At 39.6% G+C, this 14,624-nt stretch overlaps 1 protein-coding gene and 1 long non-coding RNA gene across 4 annotated transcripts in view; one reads left to right on the plus strand and one right to left on the minus strand.

The window, feature by feature from the left end:
• Nucleotides 1-1,047, minus strand: part of LOC122675608 — a 45,202-nt gene extending 44,155 nt beyond the window's left edge. Inside the window, exon 1 of the long non-coding RNA XR_006335297.1 lies at nt 942-1,047. This is a non-coding gene — a long non-coding RNA (uncharacterized LOC122675608). The remainder of the gene's footprint in view (nt 1-941) is intronic.
• On the plus strand, nt 714-11,455 carry ZNF639 (zinc finger protein 639). 3 transcript variants are annotated; one of them, XM_043874555.1, is made up of 6 exons: nt 714-1,235; nt 6,248-6,319; nt 6,931-6,999; nt 8,003-8,113; nt 9,841-9,975; nt 10,116-11,455. In XM_043874555.1, exons 3-6 carry the CDS (start codon nt 6,942-6,944, stop codon nt 11,267-11,269), a joined length of 1,458 nt encoding a protein of 485 aa, XP_043730490.1. In that variant the 5' UTR covers nt 714-1,235; nt 6,248-6,319; nt 6,931-6,941; the 3' UTR covers nt 11,270-11,455. The 3 variants fall into 3 exon arrangements, with proteins under 3 accessions (XP_043730490.1, XP_043730491.1, XP_043730492.1); XM_043874556.1 differs by having other exon boundaries at nt 714-1,005; XM_043874557.1 differs by lacking the exon at nt 6,248-6,319 and having other exon boundaries at nt 714-1,005.
• Nucleotides 11,456-14,624: the final 3,169 nt, after the last annotated feature.

Raw genomic sequence — 14,624 nt, forward strand, 5'->3', positions numbered from 1 at the left:
TAGCGTCTCTTTCGAATATGATTTTATCTCCTGGGAGTTAGCTGATGGGGTCAGAGTAAAGTCTATGATTATTACTATCCGGTGGTTGATTGGTTAATATGTGATAACCAAGAAAAGCACACACACGATGAAAGAAAAAAACACGGATTGCAGTCCTACTAGTGACCTTGGGCACATGATAATCCAGAAGGGCCGCATCATCCACTTAACAATCATTAATGAATAAAACCTAGTCTCTACACCCTCACAAGCTCACTTTACTAATTTGTAAATTTGGAGTAACAACTTTAACTCTGTCAAAAACATTAAACGCGTGATCACACCCCGTTCCCAAGTTTATCTATGCTTACTCAATTTAATCTTCTCTACATCTGCTCCTAGAAACTCAAGGTCAGAAAAAGTGAAATCATTTAATCCAATGGGCCATAATTTCACATTCATTCCACCAACATTTTTTGAGGCAGGGAATCCAGATAAAGACCAAGAATGACCCGCGATCTTTTAAATTTCCCCTCCTGCCCTGCGGACGGCTGCCCTTTTCGTCCCCAACAGGCGGCATTCCACGCTTTGAGGTTTGAAATGCCACATGCCTTGCCTAACCGGACGAAGACCATTCTGGCATGTCCCCAAAGGGGAATTTAGTGGGAAAAGGGCGTCTGGCGCGCGTTGCTGCTCCCACTTCCTCTGGGCGGGAGGGAGAGCCGGGCGCTGGTGGTGGAGGGAGCTCCCTCGGCAGCCTCGCTAGGAGCAATTCTAGAGGGTGGAATCACCCGCTCTTTCCGGGACGCGCGGTACCCCTCCCGGAAGGCACCCGCGAAGGCGCGGAGCCGCCTGCAGGGGGCGCGGGCCGCCGGGCCACCCCCGGGGCTGGAGGCCGGTGGTCCCTCCTAGCCCGGGAGCGAGGCGAGGCCGCGCCGCTCGCTCCCTGCCCCCACTCTCACCTCGTCACCTCCCCGCCCTCTCGGCGGGCCCCTGAGGCGTGCGGCGCAGGCGCGGAGCGCGGCGGTGAGTGCGGCCGCGGAGCCTGGGCCCGGGGCGTCGCAGGCTGGGCGTCGGGCGCGCGGGGAGGGAGTGGGGCCGGCCCGGCGGAGCGCCGGGGAGCTCGAGGACCAGAGAGGCGGCGCCGCCCGCGCGCGCCTGCGGGCAGGGCTGCGCTACCCCTCCGCCCGCGCTCGGGCTTCGCGGCCGCCGCCTCGCAGCTGCGCCTGGGCTGGCCGGGCGGGCCCCGGGGACTGGTGAGTGTGAGGGCGGAGCGGCCCGGTCGCCGCACTGCTGCAAGGGCCGCGGGCGTGCGGGCGCAGCTTCCTGCGGGAGAGGGCAGGGAAGGCCGGATGGCGCCTTTAAAACAGAAACCCTGCCTTCGTTTTCTGGCGGGACGGCGCGCCCCTCCCCCATCCCGAAGGCAGTTCCACCCCCTGCGGAGGGCATCTCGGCCCTGGCTGGCCTCGGTCCCCCGCTGCCTTTTTTCCGAATGGTGCCTTTGGGGTCGGGACTTGGGACTCCTGGCTTGTCGCCGGGCCCGGATGGGGCCAGTACGTGGCGCGCGGGTGGAGAAGCCAGGTCCCGGTGGCTCCTGCGTGGCCTCTCTGGGCCGCGGGCCCCTATCCGTGCCACGCTGGCCCTCAGGCCCTGCCGCCTGGCATGGTGACCGGCGGCGCATCCTTTGCCCGCGCCGGGAGTCGGCAACCTTCTGGCTCTTAAGTCCCCAGCCAATACAGTCTAAGGCACTTACGAGGGTACTTCTAACCCGTTTTATTTTGTTTTTCAGTACAACCTAGGGACAAGAGAGATTTGAGGCAGTTTATCTCTAAGCAGAGAAATAAAGCAAAGACTGACACTAAATGGGACGTGTGGTGGGTTCTAGTTCAAGTTTCCTGCAGCATTTTTGTATTTTCATTTCTTTCAAAATCTGGAAAACATACACTTGTTTCAAAATGAGGCTGGGGAAGAACATGCTTCTAAAACGCTTTAGTATAAAACCAACTTTTTATTGTAAATGCTTGTCTAATAGATATTTACATTGCGTGAAAGGTCTTAAAAAGGTTGAACCCTTTGATACAAGTGCTGCCTGCCAGTAAGGGTCTGCCAATCTGTATTGTGTTTTGTACTTAGACGTTCTTATTGTTGAAAAAGTGACATTGGAAAGATGTCTTCTAAGTTGCTTTTTTTTTTTAATGAGTGTTTTGGATGGCATGGTTAGCTTTTTTGTAAATTTAAAGTATGTATTAATCCCTTAGCATGAGAGAATGTCTACATGTCTATACTTTAAAATGTTTAGTCGCTAGGCCTTGTAGAGCTCTTTTGCGACCCCATGGACTGTAGCCCACAAGGTTCCTCTGTCCATGGAATTCCCCAGGCAAGAATACTGGAGTGGGTTGCCATTTCCTTCTCCAGGGGATCTTCCCAACCCAGGGATCCAACCGGTTTCTCTTGTGTCTCCTTCACTGCAGGCAGATTCCTTACCACTGAGCTACCAGGAAAGACGATGTTAACAGTGTTTTTTCTGGATGAACAGATTCTAAGTGATTTAATTATTTTCTTTTTTCTTCTTATTTTACTACAGTGACATATATTAATTTTATCTGTAGTTTTTTTTTAAATAAAAATTAAAGCAATTTTTATTTTATTTATATATATTTTTTTGTATTTTATTTTATTTTTTGGGGGGATTTTGTCATACACTGATATGAATCAGCCATAGAGTTACACGTATTCCCCATCCCGATCCCCCCTCCCACCTCCCTCTCCACCCGATTCCTCTGGGTCTTCCCAGTGCACCAGGCCCGAGCACTTGTCTCATGCATCCCACCTGGGCTGGTGATCTGTTTCACCATAGATAATATACATGCTGTTCTTTCAAAACATCCCACCCTCACCTTCTCCCACAGAGTTCAAAAGTCTGTTCTGTACTTCTGTGTCTCTTTTTCTGTTTTGCATATAGGGTTATTGTTACCATCTTTCTAAATTCCATATATATGTGTTAGTATACTGTATTGGTCTTTATCTTTCTGGCTTACTTCACTCTGTATAATGGGCTCCAGTTTCATCCATCTCATTAGAACTGATTCAAATGAATTCTTTTTAATGGCTGAGTAATATTCCATTGTGTATATGTACCATAAGTGAGGAAGAGGACTTGAGTGAAAAATTGCCTGTTCAGAATCTTCCCATTAAAAGAGGAGGACTAGAGAGCAAATGTGTGTTTGACATCCTTAGGTAAAAAGCCAGACTTCATCAGGGCAGTTGTACACACTAAAGGCACAGAAAAACATTTGCTGAAATGAAGGGTGGTTAGCATTTTTGGTCTTGAGTGGGCATTTTACCATCTTGCTTAAAGGAGGTTGGGTAAACTTTTGGATATTGTTCAGCCCTAAGTAGGAGTCAAACATTTCCTGATCAAGGTAATCTTGTTCTTTTCACCTGACAGTCTGAATCCAAGCCAGCTTGCAACATTAATTCTAATGCCACGCTTGGTTTCCTTGCTTTTTTGAAAGAGTTTGAAGTGTTTAAAATGCTTGGCTGACAGTTTTCAATATTCCATCTGATACTTGTAAAACATTTAGAACATGAAGTATAAAGCTTTCAGCTGTATAAATTCTGTACAAAAGAAGTGTTAGAAATAAGTCTTAAGATTTTAGTTTATTACATAAATATGAAAATAGCTGTTTTTTTTTTTTTAATGCACTTGATGGGGTGAGCTCAGGGAATGCTATTTGCGTTGTTAGATGAAGCATTATATATGTTGACACCATTTCTGCAGATATGGTTGTCAGTTTCTTTGAGTGATTCCCCCACCCTCCTCCCAGTTGGTGGCTGACTAAGGACTGGGAGCAAGATATAACTTGCTGGTGACTGTGATTATAAATGAAGATTTAATCACACAATTGTAAACCCAGAAGTCAGAAGACACACTTTTTCATCGCTGGCTCTTCTACTTAGATGACTTCACTTTCAATGAATTTGTTTCCTCCTCCAGTAAAATTGGAGTAGATTTGATAGTAGCCCTTCTATCTACGTCACAGGATTGTTGTGAAAATCAAATAAAGAAAATTGGCAGTAAATTCAGCAGCACTTTATGTGTATGATTACATTATGTATGGTGCTGATAATTTGTCACTGTTTAGTAAATAAGTCGTGTCCGACTGTTGTGATCCCATGGACTGTGTATTTCCCACCATTCTCCTCTGTCCACCGGATTTCCCAGGCAGGAATTCTGGAGTGGGTAGCTGTTTCCTTCTTCAGAGGCTCTTCCCGACCCAGGGATCAAACCTGAGTCTCCTGCATTGGGTGGTGGTTTCTTTACCACTGAACCTCCTAGGAAGCCCAGTATTGATATACCCAGCACTTAATAAAGCAGCAAAAATAGTATGTGCACCTCAAGTTCCCTACTGCTAGAATTGAGATGAGAAATAACGATGCCAAGTTCTACCTACTGTGTACCTGTATCACCTTGGTGATAAGAAAAGAAGCTTATAAGTTCACAGAAAAAACTTTACAATGCATTTTTCCCCTGACATTCCTTATTTTCCCACTTCTATAGTAGAAAGAACACTAATCTGAAATGGAGGAAAGAGTTCTGATTCTAACACTTGCTTAAGTTGGACTGATCACTTTATCTCCCTATTTCTATAAATAAAAGAGATTAAAAGCATAGACTTGAAAATCTGTGTTCAAGTTAGATCTCTGTTCAACCCTGTCACTTATTTACTATTCCTCTGACTTAAGTTTATGCCTCAATTTCCTTATCAGTTGTTGTTTAGCCGTTATGTCCTGTCAAACCCTGCAATGGCTCCTTTGTCCATGGGATTTTCCAGGCAAGAATACTGAAGTGTGTTGCCGTTTCCTTCTCCAGGGGATCTTCCTGACCCAGGGTCCCAAGCTGTGTCTCCTGCATCTTCTACAGTGCAGGCAGATTCTTTACCACTGAGCCACCTGGTAAGCTGGAGAAGGCAATGGCAACCCACTCCAGTACTCTCGCCTGGAAAATCCACGGGGTCGCTAAGAGTTGGACTCAATTGCACGACTTCACTTTCACTTTTCCTTTCATGCATTGGAGAAGGAAATGGCAACCCAGTCCAGTGTTCTTGCCTGGAGAATCCCAGGGACGGGGGAGCCTGGTGGGCTGCCATCTGTGGGGTCGCACAGAGTCGGACACGACTGAAGTGACTTAGCAGCAGCAGCAGCAGCAGCGCCTGGTCAGCCCTCTTTATCAGTAACAACTGGTAGATAATGGTGATTTGGAGAGTGTGTTATAGATTTTTCTAATCATGTGTGTGAGTCACTCAGTTGTGCCCGACTCTTTGCGACCCCGTGGACTGCAGCCCACCAGGCTCCTCTGTCCGTGAGATCTTCCAGGCAAGGATACTGGAGTGGGTTACCATTTCCTTCTCCAGGGGATCTTCCCAACCCAGGGATCAAACCTGGGTCTCCTGCACTGCAGGCAGATTCTTTACCGACTGAGCTACAAGGGAAGCCCTTTCTAATCATAGGTTTAAATAAAATAGTATGTTCACAGCCTGGTACATAATTGGTGCCCAATAAATGATCATTATTCTTCTATTAAGTAATCTATAAGGAGGATTTAAACAGTTGAAAATCTGTAATGTGGGAATTCCCTGGTGGCCCAGTGATTAGAACTCCATGCTTCCACAGCAGGGGGCACGCGTTCTATCCTTGGTCAGGGAATTAAGATCCCACAAGCCACCCCAGTGCAGCCACAAGTGAGAAAAAAAAAAAAGCCTGTACTAATTTGTCAGCTTTCATTATATTGGCTTTCATTGTGACTGAATAAATTAATGGCAGGAGAAGGAGGTTCAGTCCCTGGGTGGGGAAGATCCCCTGGAGTAGGATATTGCAATCCACTCCAGTATTCTTGCCTGGAGAATCCCATGGACAGAGGAGCCTGGCAGGCTACAGTCCATGGGGTTTCAAGAGGTTGGACTCAGCTGAGCACACACAAATAAATTAATGAGGTTTATATTCCTGTGTATTTATTTATGTTCCTTTTTTGGTGTTAAGATAGTTTTAGAAGGTAAATTCACTTCAAAGAAATATGACACATATTTACATGTAGGCACATATTTACCAATTTATACAAGTTTTAGTACTTAATACAGTATGTATTCAAAAGAATATTGTACTTGAGTTAATTCTGTATAGCTTTCCAGTTAACTAACATCCAGTACCTTGAGTCTCAGAAATGAACTATATTTTTGCTCATAAGACTTTTGTCCTGTTTTTCCTACAGGCATATTTCACCGTCTGTGAAAACTTCCCTGTAATTCAGTTTTCCTCTCTCCATTATTAAGAATTACACCAAGTAAGTAGGATGTGGCAAAACTAGTTAGTCAGTTTCATAACTGTCTATGGATATTTATTCGATAGCTGCCACATCTCTTTTGTTCTCAATAGAATGTTGAGTGTGACCTCATGAGTAAGAAAAGGATTTTTTCTTGAAATTATATTCTGAGCCTCTGAATGATGAGGGTGATTTTTTTTCCCTTCTGAAGCCAGAGAATTAATACAGATTTGTGACAGTATTCTTTTTTAAGGGGGTGTGTGGCTTCAAAACTGTCAAAATATTCCCAACTGTAAGAAATGTACCTATAAAACTCTTAATTTGGCGCCATAGGTACAATTTGTCTTTTATAAAAAATAAGCATAAAGCATATATAATTATTCGGTTTTCACATTTGAAAAGTTCTCAACCTCAGGAAGAAAGAAAACAGAACTCAGTGTCCTGCCTTTAAACTCGATCAGAAAAGTAAATCCAAAATATAAGTAGGATTGTTTAACATTTCTCTCATGAAGTCAGTGTTTATGTGATGCACACATTTCCTATCGCCAGCCAATTTTTTTATTAGAAGAAATTTGCATAACTATTAACACTTGTTATTTGTGATGTATTTGTTAAATTTTTCCATTTTTTAGATTAAAAAGATATGAATGAATATCCTAAAAAAAGAAAAAGGAAGACTTTACATCCTTCTCGTTATTCAGGTCAGTGTACTATTGAATTATTTAAAAGTTAGGCCATGTTTAATTCCTGTGCAATTGTGTTTCCATCCATTTTCTCATAAATGATCTCATAAGAGTTAAATATCTGGGTCAACTTTTAGGTAAGAGGAAACTTTAAGTTTTCTGAAAATATATTTCTCAATGTCTGCTGTGTGCTAGACATACATCAGAATTTCACATTTATTTTAATCCTCACAACTTCATAGTTTATAGACATTTAGAATTAGATATCCAAGTTACATATTTACAGAGCATAATTGATATTTGCCTGTGTTTCCCAAGCTTGTGCTTAAGTCTTAATAATAACCTTGATGGAAGATATTTTGCATCATTGGAAAAAAACTTTATCCTGTACATTATTTTCAGAAATGTTATAAGTTTCATTGTGATTGTGTAATTTTAGATCCTTCCTTTGAGATTGGCTCTACTATCTTGGCAAATAAGAGGTCTTGACCATCTGTAACTAATGCTATGCACAGGTATACTTGGGGCGGTCTCAGGTACACCTGTTAACCAACCCAGCCTACTTGTTTTTCATATCTGAGGAAATTAGACCTGGTCTACCTAACTGGCCCTTCCCAGGCAAGAGTTGAAATGACTGTCTTCAGAAGCCCTAACTGGTCCTCAGACCTTCCTCTGTGTATTATGCTTTCTCTGCAGTACATGGCAGATCTGCGTGGTAGTTAATTCAGTGTTTTTTGCAATTAACACATTTATTGCATATTCATATTTTGTGGGACTCTTGACCATGGGAATTGTATCTTAGTGTGTTTCAAAGTATTATATTTTAAATGGTATGGTTTATGGTTCTTTCAAAGCTCAAAGTCAATATCTGAATTATGAAAGCCTTCAGAATTGAGGGAACTATTAACACCTTATTACCAATACTATGAAAATTTATTTATGTTTGATAAAGAGATGGCTGTCATTAGATGTTTATGTGTTCAGTGTGCTTGAAAATTTTTAAATTTTGTTTTATGTTCAGATTCCTCTGGAATAAGCAGAATTGCAGATGGATTCAATGGAATTTTTTCGGATCATTGTTACAGTGTTTGTTCTATGAGACAACCAGACTTAAAATATTTTGACAACAAAGGTATATTTAAATTTTCCAAAATATTTTTATTCAAATTTTTAACAGTAGTTCAGACATATAAATCAAAAAAAAAATCCTCCTCTCTCAGTTTTAGTCAGCTAGGAATTGGTGGCGAAGCAGGAGTGACCCAGAGTTTTGAGTATTTATGATGAAAAGTTAAAAATAGTGGTATTTCAGGGAGTTCCCTGATGGTCCAGTGGTTAAGACTCCGTTCTTCCACTGCAGGGGATACAGGTTTAATCCCTGGTTAGAGAACTAAGATCTTAAGTGCTGTGTAGAGTGGAAAAAAAACAAAAAACCACAGAAAGAACAGTGTTACACACAGATCTTCTGCTCAGCTATACATCTCCATTTGGAGGGCTAATGGAAGGACCATTTAAAGAACATTCAGTCAGAGGCATCAGTATGAACTCATGTTTGGCCTAATATAGACACAAACCGTTACCTACAGAAACATTTATGGGATGTCCGTATGTTTGTAGTAGTGCACATGCACATATTTTTTGCTCTGTTAACTGAGAGTCTTAACAGAAATGACATCCCAGTAGCAATGAGAACATCTAGTGCCCTGATCTTGGTTTCTAATACCATTTTCCAATAAAAAGAATAAGAGCTTCTTGGAGAAATGGCAGGTTCTAGTTCTGGAGCAGGAAACCTCAAAGAAGCATCTGGAGCATTTTGTTGTGCCAAAAATTAAGAAAGTACTCAACATATAGAGTCACTCAATACAAGTATGCCAAAGGAGCATAAGGAGCCAACTAAAAGAGCTCCCAGTATCCAAAGCTGAAACAGTTTGAGAGGGGGAGAAATTGAACTATAACCCAAAGTATGAAATAAATATCCATGAGTCCGTACTGATATAAATAAATGATAGAATAAATAAGTAAGGGAGAAGAAACAAAATGTATACAGAAGAACTCCAGATTATTTGTGTAGCTAATCCTCCCTCAAGGAGGTGAAGCATAACTTTCCACTCCTTAAGTGTGGACTGCGCTCAGTACCTTAATTCCAAAGTGTAGAGTGTGGAAAGTAAAAGAGTGACTTTACAGTGGAGAAACCTGATAAAGCCCCAGGTTATCAAGTTCAACATCAGTAGTCATAAATAATGTTAGTAGTTTATACTCTTTATATAATGTGAGTTTTAAAACAAGGCAGTTTGCCTCTGTGTCTACCTTCCAATAATACATAATCCCAGTCTAATCATGAAAAAGAAAAGTTAATTGGTGGGGCATCCTGCAAAATACCTGACCAGTCTCCTTAGGATTGTCATGGTCAAAAAAAAAAAGAATTGTCATGGTCATCAAAAGCAAGGGAAGCCTGAGAAACTGCCACAGATAGCAGTAGCCTGGAGATATGACAAATAAATGTTATGTATCCTGGATGGGACCTTGGAACAGAAAAAGGATATTAGATAAAGACTAAGGAAATCTGGATGAAGTATGGACTTTAGTTAATGATAGCTTACCAGCATTTGGTCATTGTTACAACAAACAATGTAAGATGCTAATGGAGAAACCGAATGCAGGGTATGTGGGAATTCTCTGTATTACCTTCTTTTTTTTTTTTTTCCTGTAAATTTGAAACTTCTGAAAAATAAAGTCCTTTTAAAAAAGACATGATATTGAAGCCCAGTTTTCTCTAGTGACTGACATCTCAGTTTGTCCATGTAATGTTTAATGTTTTGATTGATATAAATAATAAGTATTTTTCCAAATTCTTTTTTACAGATGATGATTCTGATACAGAGACATCAAATGAATTGCCAAAATTTACTGATGGAATCAAAGCCAGAAATAGAAATCAAAACTACTTGGTTCCCAGTCCTGTACTTAGAATTCTAGACCACACTGCCTTTCCTACAGGTAGGAGAAACTAATAGCATCTGCACATTTTGTATAGTTCAGTGAAAAAAATAAAAAGTAAAATAAGTTTCTTTTTGCCAATTACTTATTTAATAGGTCTTATTTAGTAATAATAATAATAGTCTTGCTTTGTTTTTCAGAAAAATCTGCTGATATTGAAATTTGTGATGAAGACTGTGACTCCCCTGAATCGGTCCACCAGCAAACCCAAGAGGAGAGCCCCATAGAAGTTCACACTGCTGAAGATGTTCCAATTGCTGCAGAAGTACATGCAATTTCTGAAGACTATGATATAGAGGCAGAAAACAATTCCTCTGAGAGTCTCCAAGACCAAACTGATGAAGAGCCACCAGCTAAACTTTGCAAAATTGTTGACAAGAGCCAAGCTTTGAATGTGACTGCCCAGCAGAAATGGCCTTTACTGAGAGCTAATAGCAGTGGCCTCTATAAATGTGAACTTTGTGAGTTCAACAGCAAATATTTTTCTGATTTAAAGCAGCATATGATCTTGAAGCACAAGCGTACTGATTCAAATGTGTGTCGAGTATGCAAAGAGAGTTTCTCTACCAACATGCTTTTGATCGAACATGCCAAACTTCATGAAGAAGATCCCTACATATGTAAATACTGTGATTATAAGACAGTAATTTTTGAGAACCTCAGCCAGCACATTGCAGACACCCATTTTAGTGATCACCTTTATTGGTGTGAGCAATGTGACGTACAGTTCTCCTCAAGCAGTGAGCTCTACCTGCACTTCCAGGAGCACAGCTGTGATGAACAGTACTTGTGTCAGTTCTGTGAACATGAGACGAATGATCCAGAAGACTTGCATAGCCACGTGGTAAATGAGCATGCATGTAAATTAATAGAGTTAAGTGATAAGTATAACAATGGAGAACATGGACAGTATAGCCTCTTAAGCAAAATCACATTTGACAAATGTAAAAACTTCTTTGTTTGTCAAGTATGTGGGTTCCGGAGTAGACTTCATACAAACGTCAATAGACATGTTGCTATCGAACATACTAAAATTTTCCCTCATGTTTGTGATGACTGTGGGAAAGGCTTCTCGAGTATGCTAGAATATTGCAAGCATTTAAATTCACATTTATCTGAAGGGATTTATTTATGTCAGTACTGTGAATATTCAACAGGACAGATTGAAGATCTTAAAATTCATCTAGATTTCAAGCATTCGGCCGATTTACCTCATAAATGTAGTGACTGCTTGATGAGGTTTGGAAATGAAAGGGAATTAATAAGTCATCTTCCAGTCCATGAAACAACTTGATTGTTCTCTTTAACTTCCATAATGTTGATGTGAAATAATAAATTCAACTATTTTGGAAATGTTAAAATGGATGATTTTAAACACAACTTGTGAGAATTGTCTTTAACAAGATCTTTTTAATTGCCAGTTTTCTTGGCATTGCTGCCTTTTCAGTATATAGTTGTATCCTAAATGTGGTATTTTCAATGCATTCGTAGTTTTAACCACTTTTGGTGACTGTCATCGTGTTTCTTGCATGTGCTCTGAATTTATGAGTTGATAGGAAACATACACTAAAGAAACTATAGTTTTCCTTCCATAAATATAGGTGTTACAGACTTTTTCTTCTTTAAACTCAAAACAAGATCAGTCTTTCATGGATGAAGTCATTAAAGTACTGAACTTCCAGAGCTAAAGTGCAACATAATGCACAGTTAAGTCCACTGATACTCCCATTAACAAGATCCAGACCCTGCTTTTGCATTCCCCAGTAGTTACTCTCCCCACGACAGTCAGTGAGTCTTTCAATGACACTAGGAGCCCCATGTTACGGTAGGAAGGAAAGATCTGATTTTCTTGGCAATCTTTTTTTTTGTAATCCTTATTTTAGCCCCATCCATGTGCTGAGTAATCGTAGATGGGGAGGAACTGATTAGGGGTTAAACAATAAAGGAACATTTCATAACTCATTTATAAATGAAACAGGTCATTTTTAATCTGTTCATATTTCATTTTCACTTATGCAACTGCAAAGTCATGCCTGAACTTCTGATACCAAATCATTTGTTTCTGAAAAAACCCACTGAAGTATTAAAATAGAAATAGAAGGGTATGAGAGATTGGGGTTGCTATTATGAGAAGGTATAAATTACTTTTGATAATGGTAAAGCAGTCTTATCGTCTGTATTTTCTGTGGCTGCCATAACAAATTACCATAAACTGAGTGGCTTAAAAAGTAGAAGTTTATTGTCTTACAGTTGTAGAGGCTAGAAATTCAAAATTGAAATGTTAGCATAGTTGGTTCTTTTCGAGAGCTGTAAAGGAAGAATCTGTTCTCAGCTGCTCACCTTGACTTGTATGTGGTCATCTTCATGTTCACGTGATCTCCCTGTGTCCAAGTCTGTCTCCCTTTTACAAGGAATCAAACAGTCATTGGATTAAGGCTTACCTTGCCAAGCTCATTTTAACCTAATAAAGACACTATCCCCAAATAAGGTCGTATTCCATTACTTCAACATATGAACTGGGGAGACACAACCACCACAATTGAGTAACAGCTTCTTCAGTAGTATCAAGAAGATGGTATTTTGTGCATCATTGGCCTCAAATATAATAAACTGCTGCTAACAAACTATTGTCACTCAGGAATATTAATATAGTTAACAAGACTGGTTTATGACCCATGGTTTTCCCACCTTGAGACCCATGGGAGTTTAGTCTGTTTTGTAAATTGTGACAGCAATAAGTTTTTCAAAACCATTTTTATTTCCACCCTTTTGTCATATATGCATAGCTGTATTCCTAGAAATTACCATTCCATCTGATTATAACATTCCAGGTAGGGCTTGTCTGATAAAAACGTTTCTTAGAAGACTTAAAATTGTAATTAAATTGGAAGAAAACCTTAGAAACCATCTGATCTACACCCTCTTGTTTTCTTTGTTTCTTACAGAAACAGGTTATTATTAGGCCGAGGTCACAAAACCAGTTAGAGCAGACAGGAGTGGAATCCAAGTTGTTTGGCTTCCAATCTAGTGATGTTTCCATTACACCATGTTATAAAAATCTGAGCTTTGGGATATTTTTCATGACTACTTATCCTAGCCAAGAATTGCCTTGGTAATTCGGTTTTTATACTTTTTCAGTATCCATTCAGCTTCAGGAATTTGATTTTCAGAAAACAAACTTTAAGTAATGACTTGGTTTGTTTTTATTTTCTAATTGTGTATCTTACAGCATTACATTTTTGATCAGGCATTAGTAATCAAATTAGAGATTGTAATGGAACCACTGGAGACATTAAATCCAAGTTTTAGAACCATATAATTTGGTGCTTTTTTGATGAATCTGCAGCTTGAGGCCACATTTTACTGCCATTTGTCCAATAAAATCTTGCTTTGACTCAGCTTTCAAATAAGCCTATAAGTGACCATTAAATTGCTGTGGTAGCAAGTCTATATTTTTGGTTTAATGAACTTCTTTGGAAAAACAAGCCTACCTAAAAAGAAAATTTTCTAACTGCTTCTGGATTTTTTCTTCTCAAAGACATTTCCACTGTACTCTTGTGACTCGAGAATACATAACGGAATACACAATAGAATTATTGCCAGCAGTGAACAGTAGTGATGGATCTTTTTTTTTTCTTTGATCTTCACCTTGAAATGAGTGTTATTTGAAAATGGTGTGGTATTCAAAAGCCTCTTTTCCTGCTTGTAAATCTGCCAGTTTTAGCATTTTAAATGGCCTTTCATAGGTTCCTCTGAATATGTACCATAACATACTAACCAGTTTCCTTTTTCCACAGGGTCCACAGCTTGTTAGGTGATTGCTGAATTATTCACAGGTGTAGTATATACAGGTTTCTGGGGGGTTTTTTCCCCTAGTAAGCTAACAATATTCCTAATTTTTAAATCTGATCTTCAAAGCATTGCATTACTTAATTCCTGGCACTTTATCTTAGCTTGTTTTCTCAGTCTTACTACCTTTACAAGCAGGTTAATATATCCCCCAAACTACTGTGATTAATTTTTAATGGAATTCTGATGACTTAAAAGCACTATAAGTGACATAAATTTGAAAAAGCTAATAAAAATCAACTAACCACAATCCTCCTGGGAAGCAGATTGACTTAAAATAATCAATACTACTTACTTAACTGAAAATAAATAGTTAACGATTAACCATAAATCCCAACAGAGAAGCAAATTTGGTTAGTCAGTTTTACACTACAATTAACAGTCTCATCCCTGTAAATTAAAAATGAACTTTTGAAGATACAGTCTTCTGTAACTTTCATTTCTGATGACCGAAGATATGGAATATCTTTTAGAATTTCTATTTATGGCATTGGGTTTATGGATTTTAAATATACCTTGTATTGGTTTAGCTTTCCATAAATTAATAACATTCAAATCTAAGAGAAAGAAATGTGTATATTTATGGTGTAAAATATAAATACACAAAGCTTAAAAGTTGTCACATGTAATTTACATGTTTATATGAAATTACATGCTCAATTTACAAGTTTAAAAAACAAAATTTTAATGGTGTTTGCTCTATACTAATGATTTGAAAAATACTTTTCTATACAAAGATTTTCCATATTAAAGCATCACCACGACTTCCTTACTAAGTCCATCCTCTTTAATAACCTTGA

This window comes from Cervus elaphus, chromosome 19, assembly GCF_910594005.1.
Source record: "Cervus elaphus chromosome 19, mCerEla1.1, whole genome shotgun sequence".
Taxonomy (NCBI): Eukaryota; Metazoa; Chordata; class Mammalia; order Artiodactyla; family Cervidae; genus Cervus; species Cervus elaphus.

Bases quoted from the DNA above. Each gene is read 5' to 3' on its own strand.
- ZNF639 (XM_043874555.1), top strand. From the start codon at position 6,942: ATGAATGAATATCCTAAAAAAAGAAAAAGGAAGACTTTACATCCTTCT. The intron at 7,000-8,002 runs GTCAGTGTACTA...TTTTATGTTCAG, and splicing joins ACATCCTTCTCGTTATTCAG to ATTCCTCTGGAATAAGCAGA. The intron at 8,114-9,840 runs GTATATTTAAAT...TCTTTTTTACAG, and splicing joins AAAATATTTTGACAACAAAG to ATGATGATTCTGATACAGAG.